Genomic DNA, 19,956 nt, shown 5'->3' with positions numbered 1-19,956 from the left:
TTTATAACTTTTTTTTATTTTTAGATTTTTTCCTACGCTTTCACACAATAACTGAGCTGGATTCCAAATTTCATCCTTCTAGGTCATCTGGAAGTAGGTTAGGTTTAGGTACTATAAGTCTGTCAGTCAGTCTTAAAATTTACGACTGTTTGACCTTCATATCTTTATAACCGTTTGAGCTAGCTTCATGAAATTTGGGCTTCTAGATGTCCTTATGGATATAATTAAACACACGTAGTTTTATGTGTTTACGTTAAAGATGTTTTGAGTTATAGAAGGGTCAAAAGTGGCACCAAGTGGTTCGTGTAATATTACACTTGGCGCTGGCTAGCCAGTTCCTTTGCTTGAACTTGGCTTGACACGCCTCCGCGTGTCTAGATTTTGCACCTAGCCAATTTTATGAGTCATATGAGGAAATAAAAAAAAAACAAATTTAAATATACAGTAAACGTTTATTAGCACGTTTTCCATCCGTCGTGTCCCCCGTAGCACGGCAGCTCGGCCACATCGGCGGACTCCGCGCCGACCTGCCGCCCGTCGCCGTCCACGCAGCGGCAGGCGCCGCGGCGACACTGTATGCGCCGGAAGTTGCCGTTGCTGCAGCACACTGGCTTCTCGCTCAGAGAGGCCATTAGTAGGGTTGTTAGGGCACAGTCTGAAAAAAAAAACTGTTTTTTTTTATTTCACTCAAAATCGACTCGAAGTGACAAAATATACTTGGTCAAGCAAATCTTGTCAGTAGAAAAGGCGCGAAATTCAAATTTTCTATGGACTATATATAACCCTTCGCGCCTACATTTTACAAATTTGCCGCCTTTTTCTACTGACAAGATCTGCTTGACCAATTTTATTTTGGTTGGATGTCCCGTTCACACACCGGAACCGGAAACCGGCTGATAAGACGTACAAATATCTGGCAAGATACCATTGAACTTACATATAGTGCAAATTGTGGAAAGTTTCGAAAAATATCCCCATAATTTCAGGAAAATCTCACACTCAGGAAAGTTTCATTTTGGTTATGGAAAATTGCGTACTCCATGCAAAAATATGGAGTTACTGAATTTGATTACATGTAGAATTTTCGCATTTTTAATACATTCCGACGGGACATCAGTCCTAGAACTTACTGCAATTCATTTCTTCATACTCCGTTGTGCCGGGCATCGCTTCATACCCCTCTATAGGCTGCCCACGCTCGTCCACGCAAACTTTACTGCAATAACAAAACGCTAATTAGTACTGCCAACCAACAGAAAATGTAATCCATTTCCGTCTCTAAAAAAGGCGGCAAATTAACAATTTTAATCCATAACAATATTTTAAATGCAAAAGTAATGCCGCCCACGTTCGTCCACCCAAACTTGACTGCAATAACAAAACGCAAGTCAACCAACAGAACAGGTAATCTTCGAAAAGCCCCCTCCACACTCGTGCGCGAATCGCGGCGCGAAGCCGCGAACGCAAGTGTGGCGTCGATGTTCGCAGACAGCGAAATCGACTCCACACTCGCGTTCGCGGCTTCGCCCGCGATTCACGCGCATAGTCTGGAGCGGGCTAAAGACCAACCACTTCCGTCAAAAAGGCGGCAAATTAATAATATTAATCCGTAGACTCCCTATACTCTGTATCTTTAGGTATAAATAAAAGTAAACAAAATCTACCCTCAAATGGCTCCTTAAGCCAGTTGAGGGTAGATGAAAACATTACATGATCGAATAATGTAGGTTAAGTTCAGTGACTGATCCAGGCGGTTTTGTATTTGGTTGGTTAACCAATAAATGTTATAATTATGACTACCCGAAAATGTACAATTTGTTTGTTTACTTATATTTAAATACCTAAAGATACAGACTGTATGTAGCGTCAGACCGAGATAAGTCTGCAACGATTTTGATAGCACACGCAATGCAAGTGTTATTTTAAACGTCAAACTTCTATGAAATTATGACGAAAGTAAGGATAACACTTGCACTGCAATCAAAATCATTGCAGACTTACCTCGGTCAAACTGTGGTATAGTATAGGGAGACAGATGATATTATTAAAAATAGAATAGAATAGAATAGAATAGAATAGAATGTTTTAGTCAGTAGTAAACGGACCATTAGATAAAGCGCATGTGTTTCTTTTAAGTAACCCCTCTACCCTCTCGTCACCTCAAAACTTTACTAATATTTTAAATGAAAAAGTAACTTTTGTCTGTCTGTTACCTCTTCACGCTTTAACAGTTGAACCAATTCAGAATAAATTTGGTATGTACCTATATTTAGTAAGCGGCCCCAGGAAAGACATCAGTCATCTTCCACGCAGACGAAGTCGCGGGCAGAAGTTAGTGTTAAAAAGTTGCAGTTTAGGTTGGTATTCCAACTGTCCAATATCTTGCTCCAATGTGCATTGCGTCTCACTCTCTCATTAAGCAAAATGTGAGACGCAAATACAGATCAAATATTGGACAAATGAAATACCACCCCTAGGTTGTATCCAGACGAGACAATTTTTCACCAATCTGATGAAATTCTCCGATCGAACAGAGCCGTGCGGACGCAAATACCAATTTGATTCCCCGATCACATCAGCAGGTGCCTCGGAGTAGATATCTATGGAGCGGCCATTAACAGGCGTTCCCCTCTGCAAAAAGATCGCGGCCGCCGGTCAAGGAGGTTATATAAAACTAGTTGCCACACGTCATACGCCATTCAGCAAACGTCAGTCTAAGCGGAATGATAGGAGCCGAAAATACCGAATTGCAGCATTTTCTCATGCAAAATGAGATCGGAAACGTCTAGTCTACAAAAAGAACACGTTTCTTATCATATTTAAGTACTATTACATCTAAATATTATCAAATAGTGCATTAATTTTGCAAATAACTAAAAAACATTGTCAATCTGACAGTGATACCAGTGATATGATATTAGATCTAATTTAGGGTAATTCTAAAGAAGACTTTCTAAATATTAATTAGGTACGAGTAGAATTTCTAATAGGAAATATTATGCGAAACTCTGCGTAGGGGGCGCGACTACCACAATCCATCACAATCTGGTGGTCCGCCGCGGAACAAGAAAATTTAAATTTCGTTATCTAACCTCTCTATCACTATTGCATATTTGAGCGATAAAGTGAAAAGAGAAAAACTAGCTAGCTTAGTGCTACACTCTGGCGGCAGAACATTGCAGTAATATGCCCTATTTGCTATGCTTTTTGTTATATAATTTATGTAACACATTATTTTCATATAACACCTTAGTTTCATATCAACCTAATCTATTTAATCAAATTAATAGATCTATAAGAATAAAGAAAAGGGGGACGGAGGATCAAAAAGTAGTCGAAACCATCTCGCGTGATTTATGCACAACCCCTAAATAACGTAAAATTACCGATAGACTATTTTTTGAAAATAAATATTTCCTTTAGTTTCTACATATAGCTGGTCAAGCAGATCTTGTCAGTAGAAAAAGGCGGCAAATTTGAAAAATGTAGGCGGGAAGGGATATCGTCCTATAGAAAATTAGAATTTCGCGCCTTTTTTACTGACAAGATTTGCTTGACCAGCTATATATTTTTATTTAACATGTCAAATATATTATTAATTTAAGGTATTTACGGCTGTCACTTTCCATAAATAGGCACTTTTAATTTATTACTCTGGTATCACCGTACCAATATTAGTGATGGGACACCATAAAAACCAAAATCGGTAAAATCGATATAAACATAATGAATAATATACAGATGGTCATGATGACTAGCGAACACCATCCATATCGTACAAACCTCAAGGTGTGATATTCCTAGGCAGATGATGATCTGCCTAGTGACCACCAGCCATATCGTGCTAACTTCAAGGTGTGATATTCCTAAGCAAATCATGAAACGCCGGCATGTCATGATCTGACTAGTGACCACCAGCCATACCGTTCAAACCTCAACATTTAGGCATATCGAATAAGTAGGATGTCCTAAATTTTAGCAAATGATAACCATTGAAATGGCTTGACATCCTACTTATAGTACGTGTTTGGGTAGCGTATGATTTTAGTACCTACCTAGTATCTACGCATTCTGCTCCAAATGCCACATAGAATGCAGCACTAGCAGTGGCAAAAAATGCAAAAGGCAGATTATTAAATGGCGGCGTTTCATGATATGCCTAGGAATATCTCGATATGCCCGATTTAACGATCTACCGCCGATATATATACTAATTATCCCCTAGTCAATAACCCTTAAATGACATCCTATGGCCGCGTTCCATCTCTGTCATCATGCAGATCTGCATGCTCGATAGTATATTGCATTGCTTTCAGAAGTAAACCAACATGTAAAATATTAACTAATGAACTGATAATAAAAAATCATTCTATATCAGCTTGCAAGATTGGCCAACAAATTGACAAACTATTAGAAATAACATCTAAACAATACAAAAATTGAAAGTTAGTAAAATGCTGGTACAAAGACTTGATATTGTATTATTATTATAATTGATAAAAGCAGAAATTAAAATTCATTGTCAATTTTATCGACAATATTATCGACGCGTCCCTCGCACTACCTAGGTTTACTTAGAACTGACGTCATCTCGTTCACGGACAGGGTTGTCTGTGTTTGTTCTTGTACTTGTGTGAATATAGTTTTTGGTAGTGTTTGATAATTTTGTCGTGTGCGTGTGTAGCGACGTATGCTAAAAATGCATTAGTGTTAACATTATTTGTGTGCGTTACCTCGTCCCCCGCGCCAAAAACGACAGAATTTTTCAGATAGAAATTAGTGCGCGTCTCTACTCCATAGATATTTACTCCGAGGCAGGTGCGGACACAAAAATGCCAATTTTCATAGTAGAATGCAAATTGGTGATTTAATTTGTGTACGTGTGGACGATAGATGAGATTGACCAATTGGGTCAAACAGAAAACTGTGTTACATGTATGTACATGTAACAAGATGAGATACACAAGAATTAAGGGCTATAAAGGTTAATTTTAGGAGAGAAAAATGTACAGTTCGCGCGAACACACTAGTTTTCTCCCTATGGGCAATAGTTAACAGCTTGTGGGCATGTAAGTAATGATTTTATCATAGTTCTCTAAATAACAGGAGGACCTTTTCACGTGCATAAGGGTTAAATGAGAAAATTAACCTTTATAGCCCTTAATTCTTGTGTATGTCTACATGAAAGACGTAACCCAGTTTTCTGTTTGACCCAATTGGTCAATCTCATCTATCGTCCACACGTACACAAAGTAAATCACCAATTTGCATTCTACTATGAAAATTGGCATTTTTGTGTACGCACCTGCTGATGTAATCGGGGAATCAAATTGGTATTTGCGTCCGCACGGCCCTGTTCGATCGGAGAATTTCATCAGGTTGGCGAAAAATTGTCTCGTCTGGATACAACTTAAGGGTGGTATTTCATCTGTCCAATATTTGATCAAATTTGTATTTGCATTAAATAAAAGTAAACAAAAACTACCTTCCTGAACAAATAATCGACTGATACCCCTTTACTTACGATCCGTTAAAAGTCCTCACGACCCTTCCATATGTCGCATCAGGCAAGCACTCCGGTATACTGCTAAAGAAGTCCACGTTGAATCCGTCCCGCTCGCTCTCCTCCAGGAACTCTATCCTCTCTCTCATTTCCTCGAGACAGGGGGAGGTGTAGTTGTAGGGGGGAGTGCCGGTGTTGGAGGGGAAGAGGTCGAGAGATTCGTCATCTGCAAGCAAAGGGGCAACATCAGTATCGTAGTAAAAACAGCAACACTCTTTTAACTGTCCATCGGTGGACCTTATGCCTTTTGTAAGTAATAAGGTTAACGAACTAACAGTTAACAGTTACAACTTCGAAAAATGTACTATTTATTTACATACAAACTTCTATGAAATTATGACGTATAGGTAAATAACACTTGCCCTGCGTGGACTATCAAAATCGCTGCAGTCTTTTCTTGGTTTAACTCTACCTATACAGTGTTTGTCTGACCACGGGGCTTTAAATCCAGGGCTCGATTCTACTCGCTAAACTGAGCTACTTTTACTATGGCACCAACCCCGAAATCCCGACTTTTTTTTTTCATACATATTGTTTGGAAAAGCCAAAAAGAATTCCCCGATTTGAGCGTTGGTCCCATAGTAAAACTAGCTTAGTTTAGCGAGTAAAATCAAGCCTTGGATTTAAAGCCCCATGGTCGTCACACGCCGTCATGTATACCTCAGACTATCAATAAACACATACTCACAGCATGACAACTCCGAAATCGGCTCAGTCTCCAAATTGACCTTCTCATCCCCCTTTATAGCCCCAGTGATCTCGTCCACGCAATAACAGTCGTTATTTAAACATTGCACAGGGTTGAAATTCCCGTCCGACGTGCAGCGGAGCCCGATGACGGGTAATTTGACCCCGGGAGAGATGGACTTCTTGATCTGGTCGTGAAGACGGGAGCAACCTGAAAATAACGGGAATTATTCCAAATTATTCTTGCTTCGTCCCTCGTAGTCCGTTCCTTTTTTTTTAGGGTTCCGTACTAGGAAATGCTGCCGGTACTGTGTTTGTATGGCGAGAACAGGGAATTCCCGGTTCCGGTACTGTATTTGTATAGAAGCCAGGGCTATAACCGCGAAATTCGAAGTTCGCAAATTGCGGGGATTTTTTTCTGTCACTATAATTACGCCTTCATTTGAGTAAAAGAGAAAGATCCCCGCAATTTGCGAATTTCGGTTTTCGCGGTAGCCGCTCAGTCCTAGAAGGAGATCGCGTCACGAACTTGACGTCTTTCGGAAAGATTGGCCTTTTGCGAGATTGTCATAGAAGGAGACGCGTGGGAGAAAGAGAGGGAGGTATTTGCCCAGCAGTGGGACACAACAGGCTAACAAATATATCTAAAAGGTCCAACTTGGAATATTATTTATTTATTATTTATTTTAAACTTTATTGCACATACAAAAAGTACAACAGTCGGACTTAATGCCGGTATAGGATATCCTGTAGGAATTCCACTTTCTTTGCTAGAACGAAAATAGGTCCGAAGCTGTCCTTCATCCCGATGATAGATGGGGGAGTCACAATATACCAAGTATTCCAACCACAGTCTGCCTCCACTCTGTCTGCCCAACGGTATTTAGGTCGTATAACACTTTAAACTCTCGCGTTTTGTACACATATTTAATTACACTTTTAGCTGGTGCAACTCAGCTGAAACGTCGGAATTAAAGGTAAAAACAATGAAATTATATCGCGGTAGACCCGTTTGTGTAATTAAATAGGTATTTAGGTCGACCAACAGGACGGCGCCCAGTTGGTCGACCCAAGTAGGCCCTTTTAGCTGCCCGATCTTCACCCATCCTTTCGAGCTCCGTGAGCTCGGCGTCGGCGAAAGCTGGCGGGATACCGCTCTGACCGATCAAAGTGGCGTGCTCTTGTGTTGGAGGCCAAGACTCATTTTGGGTCACCGCGCCAACCAAGTAAGTAAGTAAGTAAGTATACCAACCACAGTGCATATTCCGTTCCGTCACTGCTCCCTGATGAAGAACCTCTCCGAACAGCCGCTCTCCTTCGTCCGATTGGCAGAAGCACCTGGAAAACATAAACGTACAAACGATTTAATTTTCGATGTACTCTCCTAATAATAGTTTTTTTTTGTTAGCCTGGTTAAGTGTCCCACTGCTGGGCAAAGGCCTCCGCTCGCTTCCTCCACTCAACCCTGTCCTTTGCAGTTTCCCGCCAATCCGGACAAAATACGTCCAAGTCGTCCCGCCATCTCCTTTTCGGTCTGCCTCCTCCTTTTCGGTGTGCTTTTTGGTCTGGGTGGTCTGAGATTGTAGATATTATTGAAGATAAATATGACTGGCGTTCGACCCTCGATTGGTTGTTCTAGAGACCTCGATGAAAAGGCGGCGTTTCATGTTATGCCTAGGAATTGCACGATCTTGCGGATTTTACGATTGGCCGCTGACATAAATATCCCTAGCCTAGCTGCCTTGCTCTGAATACTTACGTCTGCGTAGGCACACAGTGGAAATGCTGATATCGTGCCTTATTGCCATCGCATCCTGGTCACAGCTCATGACCAAATCTGCCCAGAATTGTGGGAAATGGTGGCGTTTCATGATATGTCTAGGAATTTTATGATCTGATGGATGTTACGATTGGCCGTAGCCTAGCTGCCTTATTGCTCTGAACACTTACGTCAGCGTAGGTACACCGTGGAAATACTGTTAGCAACCCTTTGCCATCGCATCCTTCGCTGCTCCATGACCCAATCTAACCAGTTTTATTGGAAATGGGGGCGTTTCATGATATGTCTAGGAATTTCATGATCTGGCGGATTTTACGATTGCTCTGAACACTTACGTCTGCGTAGGCACACAGTGGAAATGCTGATAGCGTCCCTTGCCGTCGCAAGCTGGTCGCTGTTCTAGAGACCCGATCTGCCCTGATTCATAGCGTGCATCATACTCGTCCTGCGCTGTGTGACAATCGGATTCCACTGAAAAAAAAAACAAATTTGAACTGGCAATCTTGAGGAAGTTGTTAAGATATTTATAAATGAGCACATTCCGCGTTGACCTGACCGCGCGATATGTGATGGTAGTAATTATCACCGTGTTAGTGAGCGTTATATTATGGCTCCTCTACACGATGGGCCAACGCCGGCCACTCCAAGGGACGCAGCCATGTGGTAGAATGAGATAGCAATATCACTTGCTCCCTCTAACGCATAAATGCGTCCATTGGAATGGCCGGTGTTGGCCCATGGTGTAGAGGAGCCATAAGAGCGTGCGACTTCCAATCCGGAGATCGCGGTTTGAACCCCGGCCTTTGAATTTCGCTTTTCGGTGAAGGAAAACATCGTGAGGAAACCGGACCAATCCCAATAAGGTCTAATTTACCCTCTGGGTTGGAAGGTCAGATGGCAGTCGCTTTCGTAAAACTAGTGCTTACGAAAATTCTCGGGATTAGTTGCCAAGCGGACCCCATCAGGCTCTGATGAGCCGTGGTAAATGCCGGGACAACGCGAGGAAGATGATGATGAACGTGATATTGACAACATCCTTCAATTTGTGCGTAAAATTCTGTGGTTGCAGAAATCTGACTGTAGTCACAGAATAAATAATAGTACTAGGTAGGTACAGAAGACTCACTCTCTAACAAAACGCGTCTGTTACGATCAGCACCGATATGGCCGCTAGGTGGCGACAGCGCCACGCGTGGCTTATGGCTTTCCCCAAAATTGGGGTCGAATCGAACGGATGTACTTTTAGCTACCTGTAGCAAAGCGACGAAATCGCGGAGACGCGGAGTGAGCCACGCCTGCTGTAGTCCAGGTAATTTCTTAGTTCTGTCTGATAGATTTCCGTGTTGCACAGATCTACTCATTAATGCCAATAGACCAATAAGCCAAACCATAATCTGTGACGGTCTAATGGCTCCTCTACACGATGGCCCAACCTATTGGTCCAATATGTTGGGCGAACGTGTAGAGGGGGTACTGGTGTCGGTTGGCTTATGGTGCGCGGGTAAAATGCGTATACCTACTTATAGGTATGCAGTTGGGCAACATGGTCGAAAGCCGCACGGTACCAGGCGTGGCTCACTCCGCGATTTCGTCTCGTCGCTACAAGTACATGCGACCCTCACCAATTTTGGTGTTTAGCAGTAGTACTTGCCGCGCACCGCTACGGAACGAACGCCTGATCGCCCCTGCGCTTATATCTCTCGTAATAGAGTCAGACCAAGAAAAGTCTGCAGCGGATTTGACAGCCCACGCAGTGCAAGTATTATTTCGTCAAACTTCTATGAAATTATGACGTATCAATAACACTGGCACTGCGAGGGCTAACAAAATCGCTGCAGACTTTTCGTAGCTTAACTCTAGATGCGGTTTGTTAGAGAGTGAACCTCCTGTACATACCTACTAAGGTTTACTCGGATAATTCCGAAATTCAGATGAAAATCACCCTTAATTCCATCATAATAAAAGTCTCATTTCGGAATTATCCGACAGTTTTCGACATTCGGAATTACCCGAATACACCTTATTACATTTTTATTCTTTGACGGTACCAGGCGTGGCTCACTTCGCGATTTCGTCGCTTTGCTACAGGTAGCTAAAAGTACATCCGTTCGACCCCAATTTTGGGGTTTGCCATAAGCCGCGCGTGGCGCTGTCGCCACCTGGCGGCCATATCTGTGCTGATCGTGACAGACGCGTTGTGTTAGAGAGTGAGTCTTCTGTACCTAGTACTATTATTATGTGTTCCGTACTCCACATCGGATATCTTCATTGAGAGAGTAACGCGATCGTTGACCAATGATGCCGCTAGCGTCTATGTAGTCGCTCCGCCCCACGCCGTGACGTAGTTCCGCTTCCACTTCCTGCGAACCGTTGCTCGCTTCCCGCCACTCGCCACCGCCATGTCATTGTTTCGTCGACCGTCTTGACCGATGGTCCGCAAATATTTTTTGCGTATATTTTTGCAGCATGGTGCTTTAACATTTCCGATCCAAAGCTCGGTCGATTAAATAGTGAGATATGGCAGAGATCGCCACTATTAGTCTTTTGGCGGTCTCGCGATCGAAGTCATCGAACGGTGCTTTTCGATTCTACCCACTTTTTTCTTGCTAAATTAATTTTCACATTCCATGCTGCTAAAATCGTTACCGTTAACTCGCATTTTCGAGATCGAAGTAGGAAGTGCGTCAGTGGTTTTTGTTAACAAGTGGTAACAAGTCGCTCCGCATCGGAGAGGGAACGCGCGGTCATCGTGCCTGCGGCGGCGGCGGCGGCGCCCGGGCGGCGCGGCGGCGGACGGCCTGCGCGCGCTGCTTTCGGGCGCCGCGCTTCGCTGATAAGGAGGTTTGGATTGTCTCGAACCATCCGGTGAGCCAGTTTAAGATATTCTAATTTTATTGGCGTTCAGAAGTTACTTCGTCACTAAAGGAGGGTTCTCAGGCAGTAGCCTGGGAGTACCTCGTGTTGTTAGTTGCGGCGCGACCGGGGCGCCCCGTCCCCCGGCGCGGGGGCGCGGGCCCGGCGCCCGCCCCCGCCCGCGCGCGCCGCGTCTTCTGCTGTCGTCCAAGGTGACTCCGAGACACCGCGACGCTGCGGGCCACGGTGGACGCCTCCAGTCCGCAGGACTCGGAGAGACGTCACACGCCCGCTCCTGTTGCTGCAGTCGCGGTGCGGACGCCTCGAGTCCGCGGGACTCCGAGAGACGTCACACGCCCGCTCCTGTTGCTGTAGTCGCGGTGCGGACGCCTCCAGTCCGCGGGACTCCGAGAGACGTCACTCGCCCGCTCCTGTTGCTGCAGTCGCGGTGCGGACGCCTCCAGTCCGCGGGACTCCGAGAGACGTCACACGCCCGCTCCTGTTGCTGCAGTCGCGGTGCGGACGCCTCCAGTCCGCGGGAGAGAGCCCGCTCCTGTTGCTGCAGTCGCGGTGCGGACGCCTGTCGCGGTGCGGACGCCTCCAGTCCGCGGGACTCCGAGAGGCGTCACACGCCCGCTCCTGTTGCTGCAGTCGCGGTGCGGACGCCTCCAGTCCGCGGGACTCCGAGAGACGTCACACGCCCGCTCCTGTTGCTACGCCCGCTCCTATTGCTGCAGTTGCGGTGCGGACGCTTCCACTCCAGCGGGACTCCGAGAGATCCGCGTGGCTCTGCGAGACGTCACACGCCCGCTCCTGCAGCTGCGGGCGCATCGCGGGTGGATCGCGCCAAGGTGAAGGCGGACCGCTTCTGCGTCCCGACTGCTCGAGCGGAAGGAAGGTAAGTTACGTGTAAGCAGTGGAAATGCTACGAGTACAGCGACGATCGCCGCGTTGGTTGCCGGCCGTCATGACGTCGCTGGTGACCTACGCGCCGGTGTGGCCACCACGATGGCACCGCCGAGGGCAACAGCGTCGCCGTGATGATGCGTGCAACTACGAGCCTAGCCATCGGCGCCTCCCGTGCCGGTAACGTCCGTCACGCGCACCGGCGCCTGTCGAGCTGGCCGCCACGACGGCGCCTCTCGCACCTGAGCCTGGCGACGGTGGCCGCCATGATGGCGCCGCCCGCTCGATGACACCGCCTGCCCCCCGAGCTGGCCGCCACGATGGCGCCTCTCGCATTACGCATCGACGCGGTGGCGGCGGCTGCCACAATGGCGCTGCCCGCCACGATGATGCCGCCCGCCACGATGGCACCACCACCTGCGCACTGGCGCCTCTCGAGCTGGCCGCCACGATGGCGCCTCTCGCCTCACAGCAGTGCCTCCCAGACCAGCCAGCCAGACGGCGACCGCCTCATGCACCGGTGCCTCCCGAGCTGGCCGCCACGATGGCGCCTCTCGCCGCACGCACCGGCGCCTCCCGAGCCGGTGGCGGCGGCCGCCACGATGGAGCCGCCCGCCTCACGCGACAACGCCTCTAGAGCGGGCCGCCACTATGGGTCCTCGCCTCACGCACCAGCGCTTCCCGAACCAGTGGCGGCCGCCATGAACCGCCCGGCCTCAGGCACCGGTGCCCCCCCCTTCCCCCCCGAGCCGGCCGCCACGATGGCGCCCCTAGCTTCACGCACCGGCGCCTCCCGAGCGGCGGCGGTTGCCACAATCACGCCGATGCTGCCCACCGATGCTGCAACTACGACGATGTCGTCCCTTGCTCGCTGGGCGCCACAGTATCAGTTTTGTCCTGTCCACATGGTTCCATTGAGGTACGCAGGCGCCTATAGCTATGGTGCAGGTATAGGTATGGTATGGTACAGCACGAACAGACCGCTAAGCTCTTGGTTTCGGTTAAAGAATCCTCCGGCGACGGCAGACAAGGTCGTAAAGAGCCCCGTCCTAGCGCGGCTCGACTGCCCGGAGTTGAAAGCGGTAAGATATGTCGATACTCAGAGGAAAATACGTCGTGTTCCCGGGCTTCATAAAGGTGCTGATCGACTTCGCTGTGTCGCTTCGAAGCTCCTACGACTTCTCGAGGCCATGGAGTGGTCCAACCAGAGAACAGCTAGCGACAAGGCCCTGTGCGACCGCTCGAAACCGAGGTGAAAGGCATCGAAAAGGTCTGCAGACTTCACATAATTATCTCTGCTTGCTCGCGCTCTCCAGCTTAAGTTCCGTCTTACAAAGACGAACTCGTGCGAAAAGCCATAATAAACAAAATGGGACAAATAAACCCGCTGCGCCTGAACAAGCTTGAGTTTCCGGTGCTAAGAGAAAGGGGCCAGGAGGACTCCAGCAGTTTCCATCTGTCTGTATTCGACTTTATCGAAACAGTTTTGTTACGCAAAGCGCCAAAATCGATTTTAGACTTGATTTCATCAGTTCGATTTCCTTAAAAGCATGCTACTAACTCGATGCCCTATACTAACTCGATATAGGGTGTCTCTTCGGATAAAGCGAATTAGACCATCACGCTCCTAGACATCACGTGGGACACGCGGCACAACACACCGATTGAAAGTTTTCTTTTTCGCGACATACAGGCCTGCCTTGCTGCAGAGTTTCTCGCAGAAATGAGACTCAATGCCTTCTGTTCAGTCTCAAATTCGCAAACTTTAGTTCATGGAGGAAGGTGAAGCCTTCGCAGTCCCCAGCAACACGGAGCTGCCGAAAGCCTCGCACCACTTTCTTCCTCATCTTATGCAAGCAGTCCGTTACAATCTCCAATATTGGTAGACAATGTACGAGGTAAGGCCCTTTCAGCGAAGAGTAACCGTTAACGGGCCGCATCTGCAGCGCTGACGACAGAAGTGTAAACATACAACCGCACCGGTACAGTATACATAAAACGACGGCGACACTACATCCCTTCCGTTACTACGGCTGTCGCAAAAACTGCTGATGCCAGCAGATCGTCTACAGGTCGCGCTGGTTGCTTGCTACTTGCCAGGTCGGTACAACCCCCGAGGGCAACGGTTTATCAAGAAGTCACTGCGCGCCCGAGTGGCAGCTGCGCCCAGCAGCCGCCGAGACTGTCTTCACCTGACAGGCGCCTTGTTGGCCGGCCTCCGCTTTCGAGAGCCCTCGCACTGTGCCACGGTATTTCTTAACAGACTCATTGAACTGCTACCACGACCTTTGACAGCTGCCTGTGAGACTTGGCATGGATGTCTCCACCTCCCAGCCTAGTCTGTGTACTGCGACGGCGTGATAAGGAGTCTTAAAGCAGCTGTAGTAAGCTTGCAATTTACTGGCGGTCCTAGTGAACACAACGTCAGACCGCCCTCCCTTACGAGTCAACGACCTTAAGAATGAGGCGTAGCTCCTGTCAGATAGGACGCTCCAACACCAAGCTGGCGGGATCAGGAGTGACGTCCGCTACTGGCGTGACTGGCGCATGCATATAACATGCCAAGGTCTAACGCTACGTAGCGAACGAAACGCAACTGTCACTGTCTCACTAATATGGAAGAACCGGATATTCACGATTCCGGTACTGTGTTTGTATAGAAAACAGTAACGGGAGCCCCTAGATCGTCCCCTTGTCTAGGCTGCATGTACGGCCACAATGTAGAAACGGTCTTTATGGTGCATCAAAAATAAGATCAACTGCCAGGTACCTCTATCCAGTGAAGTAGCGAGCTATCTCAGACGTCTATTTCTATTATCCATGTTAGCTTTCAGAACGATACTCGTTCATAAGCCTCTCACAAGTGCTGTGTATGAACCACTATCGGACACTATGCCTTCTTCCAACGCCATTAATAGCGAGACCAGCGCCTCCCAAAGCACCAGCTTGGGACGCGAGACATCTACTTGCCCTAATTTAAATAGCCCTACAACGTTAGGTACGTTAGAAGAAGTACGATAGAATAGCTGCCGCACTTTTGCTGTTAGCATCAGGCAGCAGGGTCAATGACCTTACTCTACTACACTGTAGCCCGGGCAATTACATAGATAATTTTAACGCTATTATTTTGTGTCCGAAATTCGGCTCTAAACCAGATAACGTGTCTTACCGACTGGACTCTTAGAAGCTCCGGAATAAAGTATAGACCCAGTATAAGTAGGTAGTCTGGGTACGTCACCTTGCGAGAATTACACAAAATGTTAGGGGACACTTCGCTTATTTCTTTCAGCCACAGTCTCATCCAAGCCGGCCTCGCCTACGATTGCTTTTGATCCACGATGTACTTAATAACTAAATTGGCTGGAAAGCTATTCACTTAGCGATATTTTCGCTTATGTTAATTGGGAACATGACTCGCCGAGATTCTGCGGATCGGATGCGATTTCGAATGAGAATTCTCTTAAACCAGTTTCGAACCTGAGATTACAATTTCAATTCTCAATTTCCTGTAATTCACATTATAACGAGTCACTGTGATTTCATGGGTTGCAATATGGTGTATACATATTTATTCGTTCTCTGAGTTCTATGACAGTAGGTGTAGCCCTATCGCTTGCGCGCCCGCTAACTCGCCACCAGGAGATAATAAACAGGTCTCAATGAAGATATCCGATGTGGAGTACGGAACACATAATATAAAAATTTTACCTTCCAATAAAATTATTATTATGTTTCCTATCCACATCGGATATCTGAGTAATGCCTTCCTGGCAGGCTACTAGGCTACTTTTATGCCGACGGTACTTCTCCTCAACAATGACATGGCGGTGGCGAGTGGCGGGAAGCGAGCAACGGTTCGCAGGAAGTGGAAGCGGAACTACGTCACGGCGTGGGGCGGAGCGACTACATAGACGCTAGCGGCATCATTGGTCAACGATCGCGTTACTCTCTCAATGAAGATATCCGATGTGGATAGGAAACATAATAATAATTTTATTGGAAGGTAAAATTTTTATATATTCTGTGCTCTAGACGCGGTTTGTTAGAGAGTGAACAGGAGTACATACCTACTATTATTTATTCTTTAACGGTACCTACTTCTTCTACAAAAGTTGCCATCCGCCGCTGCGACGCAGGTGAGCCCATCGCCACATCTACCAACTGTGGTGCCTGTCCCCGGCCCGCCCAAACTGCAATGATCGCCTTCCACTGAAATCATTACATATTCTTTCTTTCATCTTCATCATTTAGGTATATACCTATTTTATTTAAGACCTGGGTACATCGACGTATATCTCAGAACGGGCCTTACAGGCATTAAAAATGGTACTAGTTCAGCGGTGTCACTCACGAATTCGAGCCAATCGTGCAGTCTAATGGCTCCTCTACACGATGGGCCAACGCCGGCCACTCCAAGGGACGCATTTATGCGTTATAGGGAGCAAGTGATATTGCTATCTCATTCTACCGCATTGCTGCGTCCCTTGGAGTGGCCGGCGTTGACCCATCGTGTAGAGGAGCTATAACGCATCTAGTTGCGACCAATCGCGCGCGTGATGCGAACTCATCAATCAATCGCGTTGTAACGGTGTCACACCGTTGTACTGGCGCCATTCATGCCCCATTCTTATTGCCCGTAAGGCCAGTCATATACGTCGATGTCTGGGTGCCTAGCCAAGGTGACAATCGCTTGCGCTACGATAAAGTAACACTATGTCTCTCTCCACTCTTTTATATAGTGCGACAGTGTCAGTTGCGTTTCGTTCGCTACGGAGCGCGATTGGCATGTTGGCTACGCACCCTTGTTTTTTGTGCTCGCAAAATTTGACAGCTCGGCTACCCCTATTAAGGATGACTCACGCTAGACCGGGCCGGGACCGGGCCAGAGTTTCCGGCGCTTCGTTTTCTATGGGAAGCACCACGTGATCACCGATCAGCCGTCATAGAAAATGACATGTCGGACGCAACGGCCCGGGCACGGCCCGGTCTAGCGTGATCCTTAGAGGTTGTTACCTATAAAAGGCAGGCAATAATCGCAACAGTTGCATGTCGTCGGCGACAGCAGCCAGATGCCGGAATGTGTCACGTTGTTGACGCTGCATTGCTGTCGCGTTGTGGACGTCTGTAACATATGTTAATGTCGGACCTCGGCCCGGGCACGGCCCGGTCTAGCGTGATCCTTAGAGGTTGTTACCTATAAAAGGCAGACAATAATCGCAGCAGTTGCATGTGGTCGGCGACAGCAGCCAGATGCCCGAATGTGTCGCGTTGTTGACGCTGCAGTGTTGCGAGGAGGCCGAGCAGCCGACCTCGAACCCGTATGTCTGTAACATATGTTAATGACGCTGTCAAATTGTAAGAATCCGCCTTTTACAATTTGACTGCGACATAATAAAGAGGGCTGCCATCCGTCCGGGTTTCTCCGGATTTGTCCTAATTTGTAGGCCGTCCGGGGAGGTTTTCAAAAAGTGTCCGGGGAAAACACGGACACTTTTATTGTGAGGAAACACCTGAAGGCCCCTGTACACAATGGGCCAGGGCCGGCCAGTCCACGGGACGCAGCCATTCGGTAGAATGAGACAGCAATATCACTTGCTCCCTCTAACGCATAAATGCGTCCCCCAGACTGGCCCACGCTGGCCCAATATGTACAGGGGCCTTTACAATTTGACTGCGACATAATAAATAGGGCTGCCAGCCGTCCGGGTTTCCCCGGATTTGTACTAGTTTGGAGGTCGTCCGGGGGCCGCCCGGGGAGGTTTCCAAAAAATTTCCGTGGAAAACCCGGACACTTTTATTGTGAGGACCTTATTGAATTTAATTACATATGTATTTAGGTAGGTACCGGCATTAAGTATTGTTCGAAGAAATGCGATTTACACTAAATGTCCGAGTTTTTTACTCTTTGTCCGAGTTCGGCGAATGTAGAGATGGCAGCCCTACATGAACACCACATTGGTTCACAGGCTTACGCCCTGGATGCGAAACTCCTCCCTTCGGGCAAACTCAGCTCCGTTCGGCTCAGCATTGCTCCAAGCAATTATTAGGGTTGACACAACTTGACGTCCCTTTGCGTGCACGACCAGAGATAAGATAATGGCTTTAATTTTGACAACCCTAAATAGCCGAAAGGGATAGTGCCATATACATATTAGACAGGGACGGCATGATTCGACCCTGAAACGCTGTCAAACTTCGGTTTTGTAGGAAAGTTTCCTTTCTGTACCGCAGTAGGTACTGTAAAGGTTTGCAACCTTTACAGCCTTTTTAATCTGTGTCTGGTTAGTTATGATATTTAAATTTAGAATATCAGCCCGCTGTCAAAGAGAACGCGATGCGCATTCGGCATTCAATGAGAGGCAGCTACCGAGTATAGATGTTGATCTTATGTGAAAATTAGCTAAAAACATATTAAAAAGAAAGTCAAAGAAAGTGTTTCCATTGTCCACGGTGTCCTCCCGTTAGGCCGCCCTCTTTACAGTACTATTATTTGTTCTGTGCTTACGCTTGTTAGTCCAGGCGTGTCACATGCGTGTCTGCTACCCTTTTATAAATCTGTTTCTAAATAGTGAATAGAATCAGGCGTTACTTTGCGGAAATCCATATTAATCAAAACCAAAATATTACTTTGCTAATCCGCGCAAAAAGATAACGTGCTAGTCAATCAGTGCTAACCCGATATACTTACTTGCGTATTTTTTGCATGCAATTAATGTTCCCACCCTCCCACCGCAAAAATAAATACGCAAATAAATATAACAAACCACCACCAAAAGAAGGCGAAACTTGTGTCGAGTATTATTCTTTTGGTGGTGGTTTGTTATATTTATTTGCGTATTTATTTTTGCGGTGGGAGGGTGGGAACATTAATTGCATGCAAAAAATACGCAAGTAAGTATAACGGGTTAGCACTGATTGACTAGCACGTTATCTTTTTGCGCGGATTAGCAAAGTAATATTTTAGTTTTGATTAATATGTTTCTGTTCCTAACGCCTCCTACCAGTCCCACCTTCTTCATGTAACCTAGCAAAGTCTTCAGGTTGCTAACTGCTTCGTTTAGTTTGATGTGCACGGATTCCCTACATCCCGTAAAATGGGGTGAGTAGGGATTACGAGGGCAGTTGGGTTATGAATGGGGTGAGGAGGGATGACAGAGGGCTGAGTTGGTTTTTACAGGCTACTGCTACGTAAATTATATATTTTATAACAAATCAAGCTATTATAATGTTCATAATCCCTAAGGCCCACTTGCACCATCACACTAACCCGGGGTTAAGCGGTTTAACCGTCAACCCAGTGTCAAATTGTACTGGTAACCATGGTTATTCAAGGTTTAACCGGTTAACCCTGGGTTAGAGGAATGGTGCAAGTGGGCCTAAGTGTCGTACCAACAATTTTCAAAACTCATATTAGTAGGAATTAACTCTCTCCTCCAACTACGGGGTGAGCTGGGATTTCCTACTATTTCGTATTTATCTCTTAAGTTACGAAATGGAACTACACAAAACCATAAAAAAACTAAAATTAAACGACCGGAACATTTATTATGTATAAAAATCATTTTGCCACATATAAAAATAAAGTTTTATCGAGGCTTGTCGAATTTCGGATTTGTCCCTACTCACCCCATTTTACGGTAATTGCTCCTGTACACTACATACCAGACATATGGTACTCACCCTACAATATCCATCCTCACACAATATCTGACTATAAACTACACCAAAACATACAAACAAAGGAACAAACACGGATAAAGAGGCCATTTGTTCATCGCTGTCCGTATTGTACTGATTTATTCACTGTTATAATCTTATCAAACGGGAAACTGATAATTATTGACTAATAATCGGTTTATATTGAATATTGGTGAAGTACCTAGTGCAATCAGTGAAGATCTCATCAAAGACTTGTACAGATAACAAACTTGGCTAACGTCACTTTTCCAAGTAGATTAAATAAACAATATACTGATGGTCTCAGTTTGAGCAAAACTGTTTTCGTATTCAGATGTTCAACTGTCGCATTGGTTCAATTTTGGAATCTTTCGCTTGCTCGGGTATCAATATTAGCACGAGCGGTTAAACAACAACTTTGCCCCCTTGTAAAACAAATAACTATTATAGTTCGTTTTTTTTAGCATTAGAAAGAACTTGCAAGAAGGTA

General features: G+C 46.4%; 1 protein-coding gene across 1 annotated transcript; it reads right to left on the bottom strand.

The window, feature by feature from the left end:
• Positions 1–438: 438 nt before the first annotated feature.
• On the bottom strand, positions 439–19,558 carry LOC134677050 (uncharacterized). Its single transcript, XM_063535478.1, has 9 exons — positions 19,470–19,558; positions 16,984–17,113; positions 15,888–15,998; positions 8,366–8,501; positions 7,503–7,588; positions 6,252–6,461; positions 5,525–5,729; positions 1,131–1,216; positions 439–655 (listed from the first exon to the last, which is right to left on the bottom strand). Exons 1-9 carry the CDS (start codon positions 19,554–19,556, stop codon positions 456–458), a joined length of 1,251 nt encoding a protein of 416 aa, XP_063391548.1. The 5' UTR covers positions 19,557–19,558; the 3' UTR covers positions 439–455.
• Between the last annotated feature and the right edge of the window lie 398 nt (positions 19,559–19,956).

The sequence above is a fragment of the Cydia fagiglandana genome, chromosome 25, assembly GCF_963556715.1.
Source record: "Cydia fagiglandana chromosome 25, ilCydFagi1.1, whole genome shotgun sequence".
Taxonomy (NCBI): domain Eukaryota; kingdom Metazoa; phylum Arthropoda; class Insecta; order Lepidoptera; family Tortricidae; genus Cydia; species Cydia fagiglandana.
The sequence above is the reverse complement of the archived record's forward strand: the minus strand, read 5'-3'. Positions and strand labels throughout refer to the sequence as shown.

Coding starts and splice junctions, on each gene's coding strand:
- LOC134677050 (XM_063535478.1), bottom strand. CDS start 19,556: ATGGCCTCTTTATCCGTGTTTGTTCCTTTGTTTGTATGTTTTGGTGTA. Junction 17,114..19,469: donor GTGAGGATGGATATTGTAGG/GTGAGTACCATA, acceptor CATATGTTACAG/ACATACGGGTTCGAGGTCGG. Junction 5,730..6,251: donor GATTTCGGAGTTGTCATGCT/GTGAGTATGTGT, acceptor CTTTGCTTGCAG/ATGACGAATCTCTCGACCTC.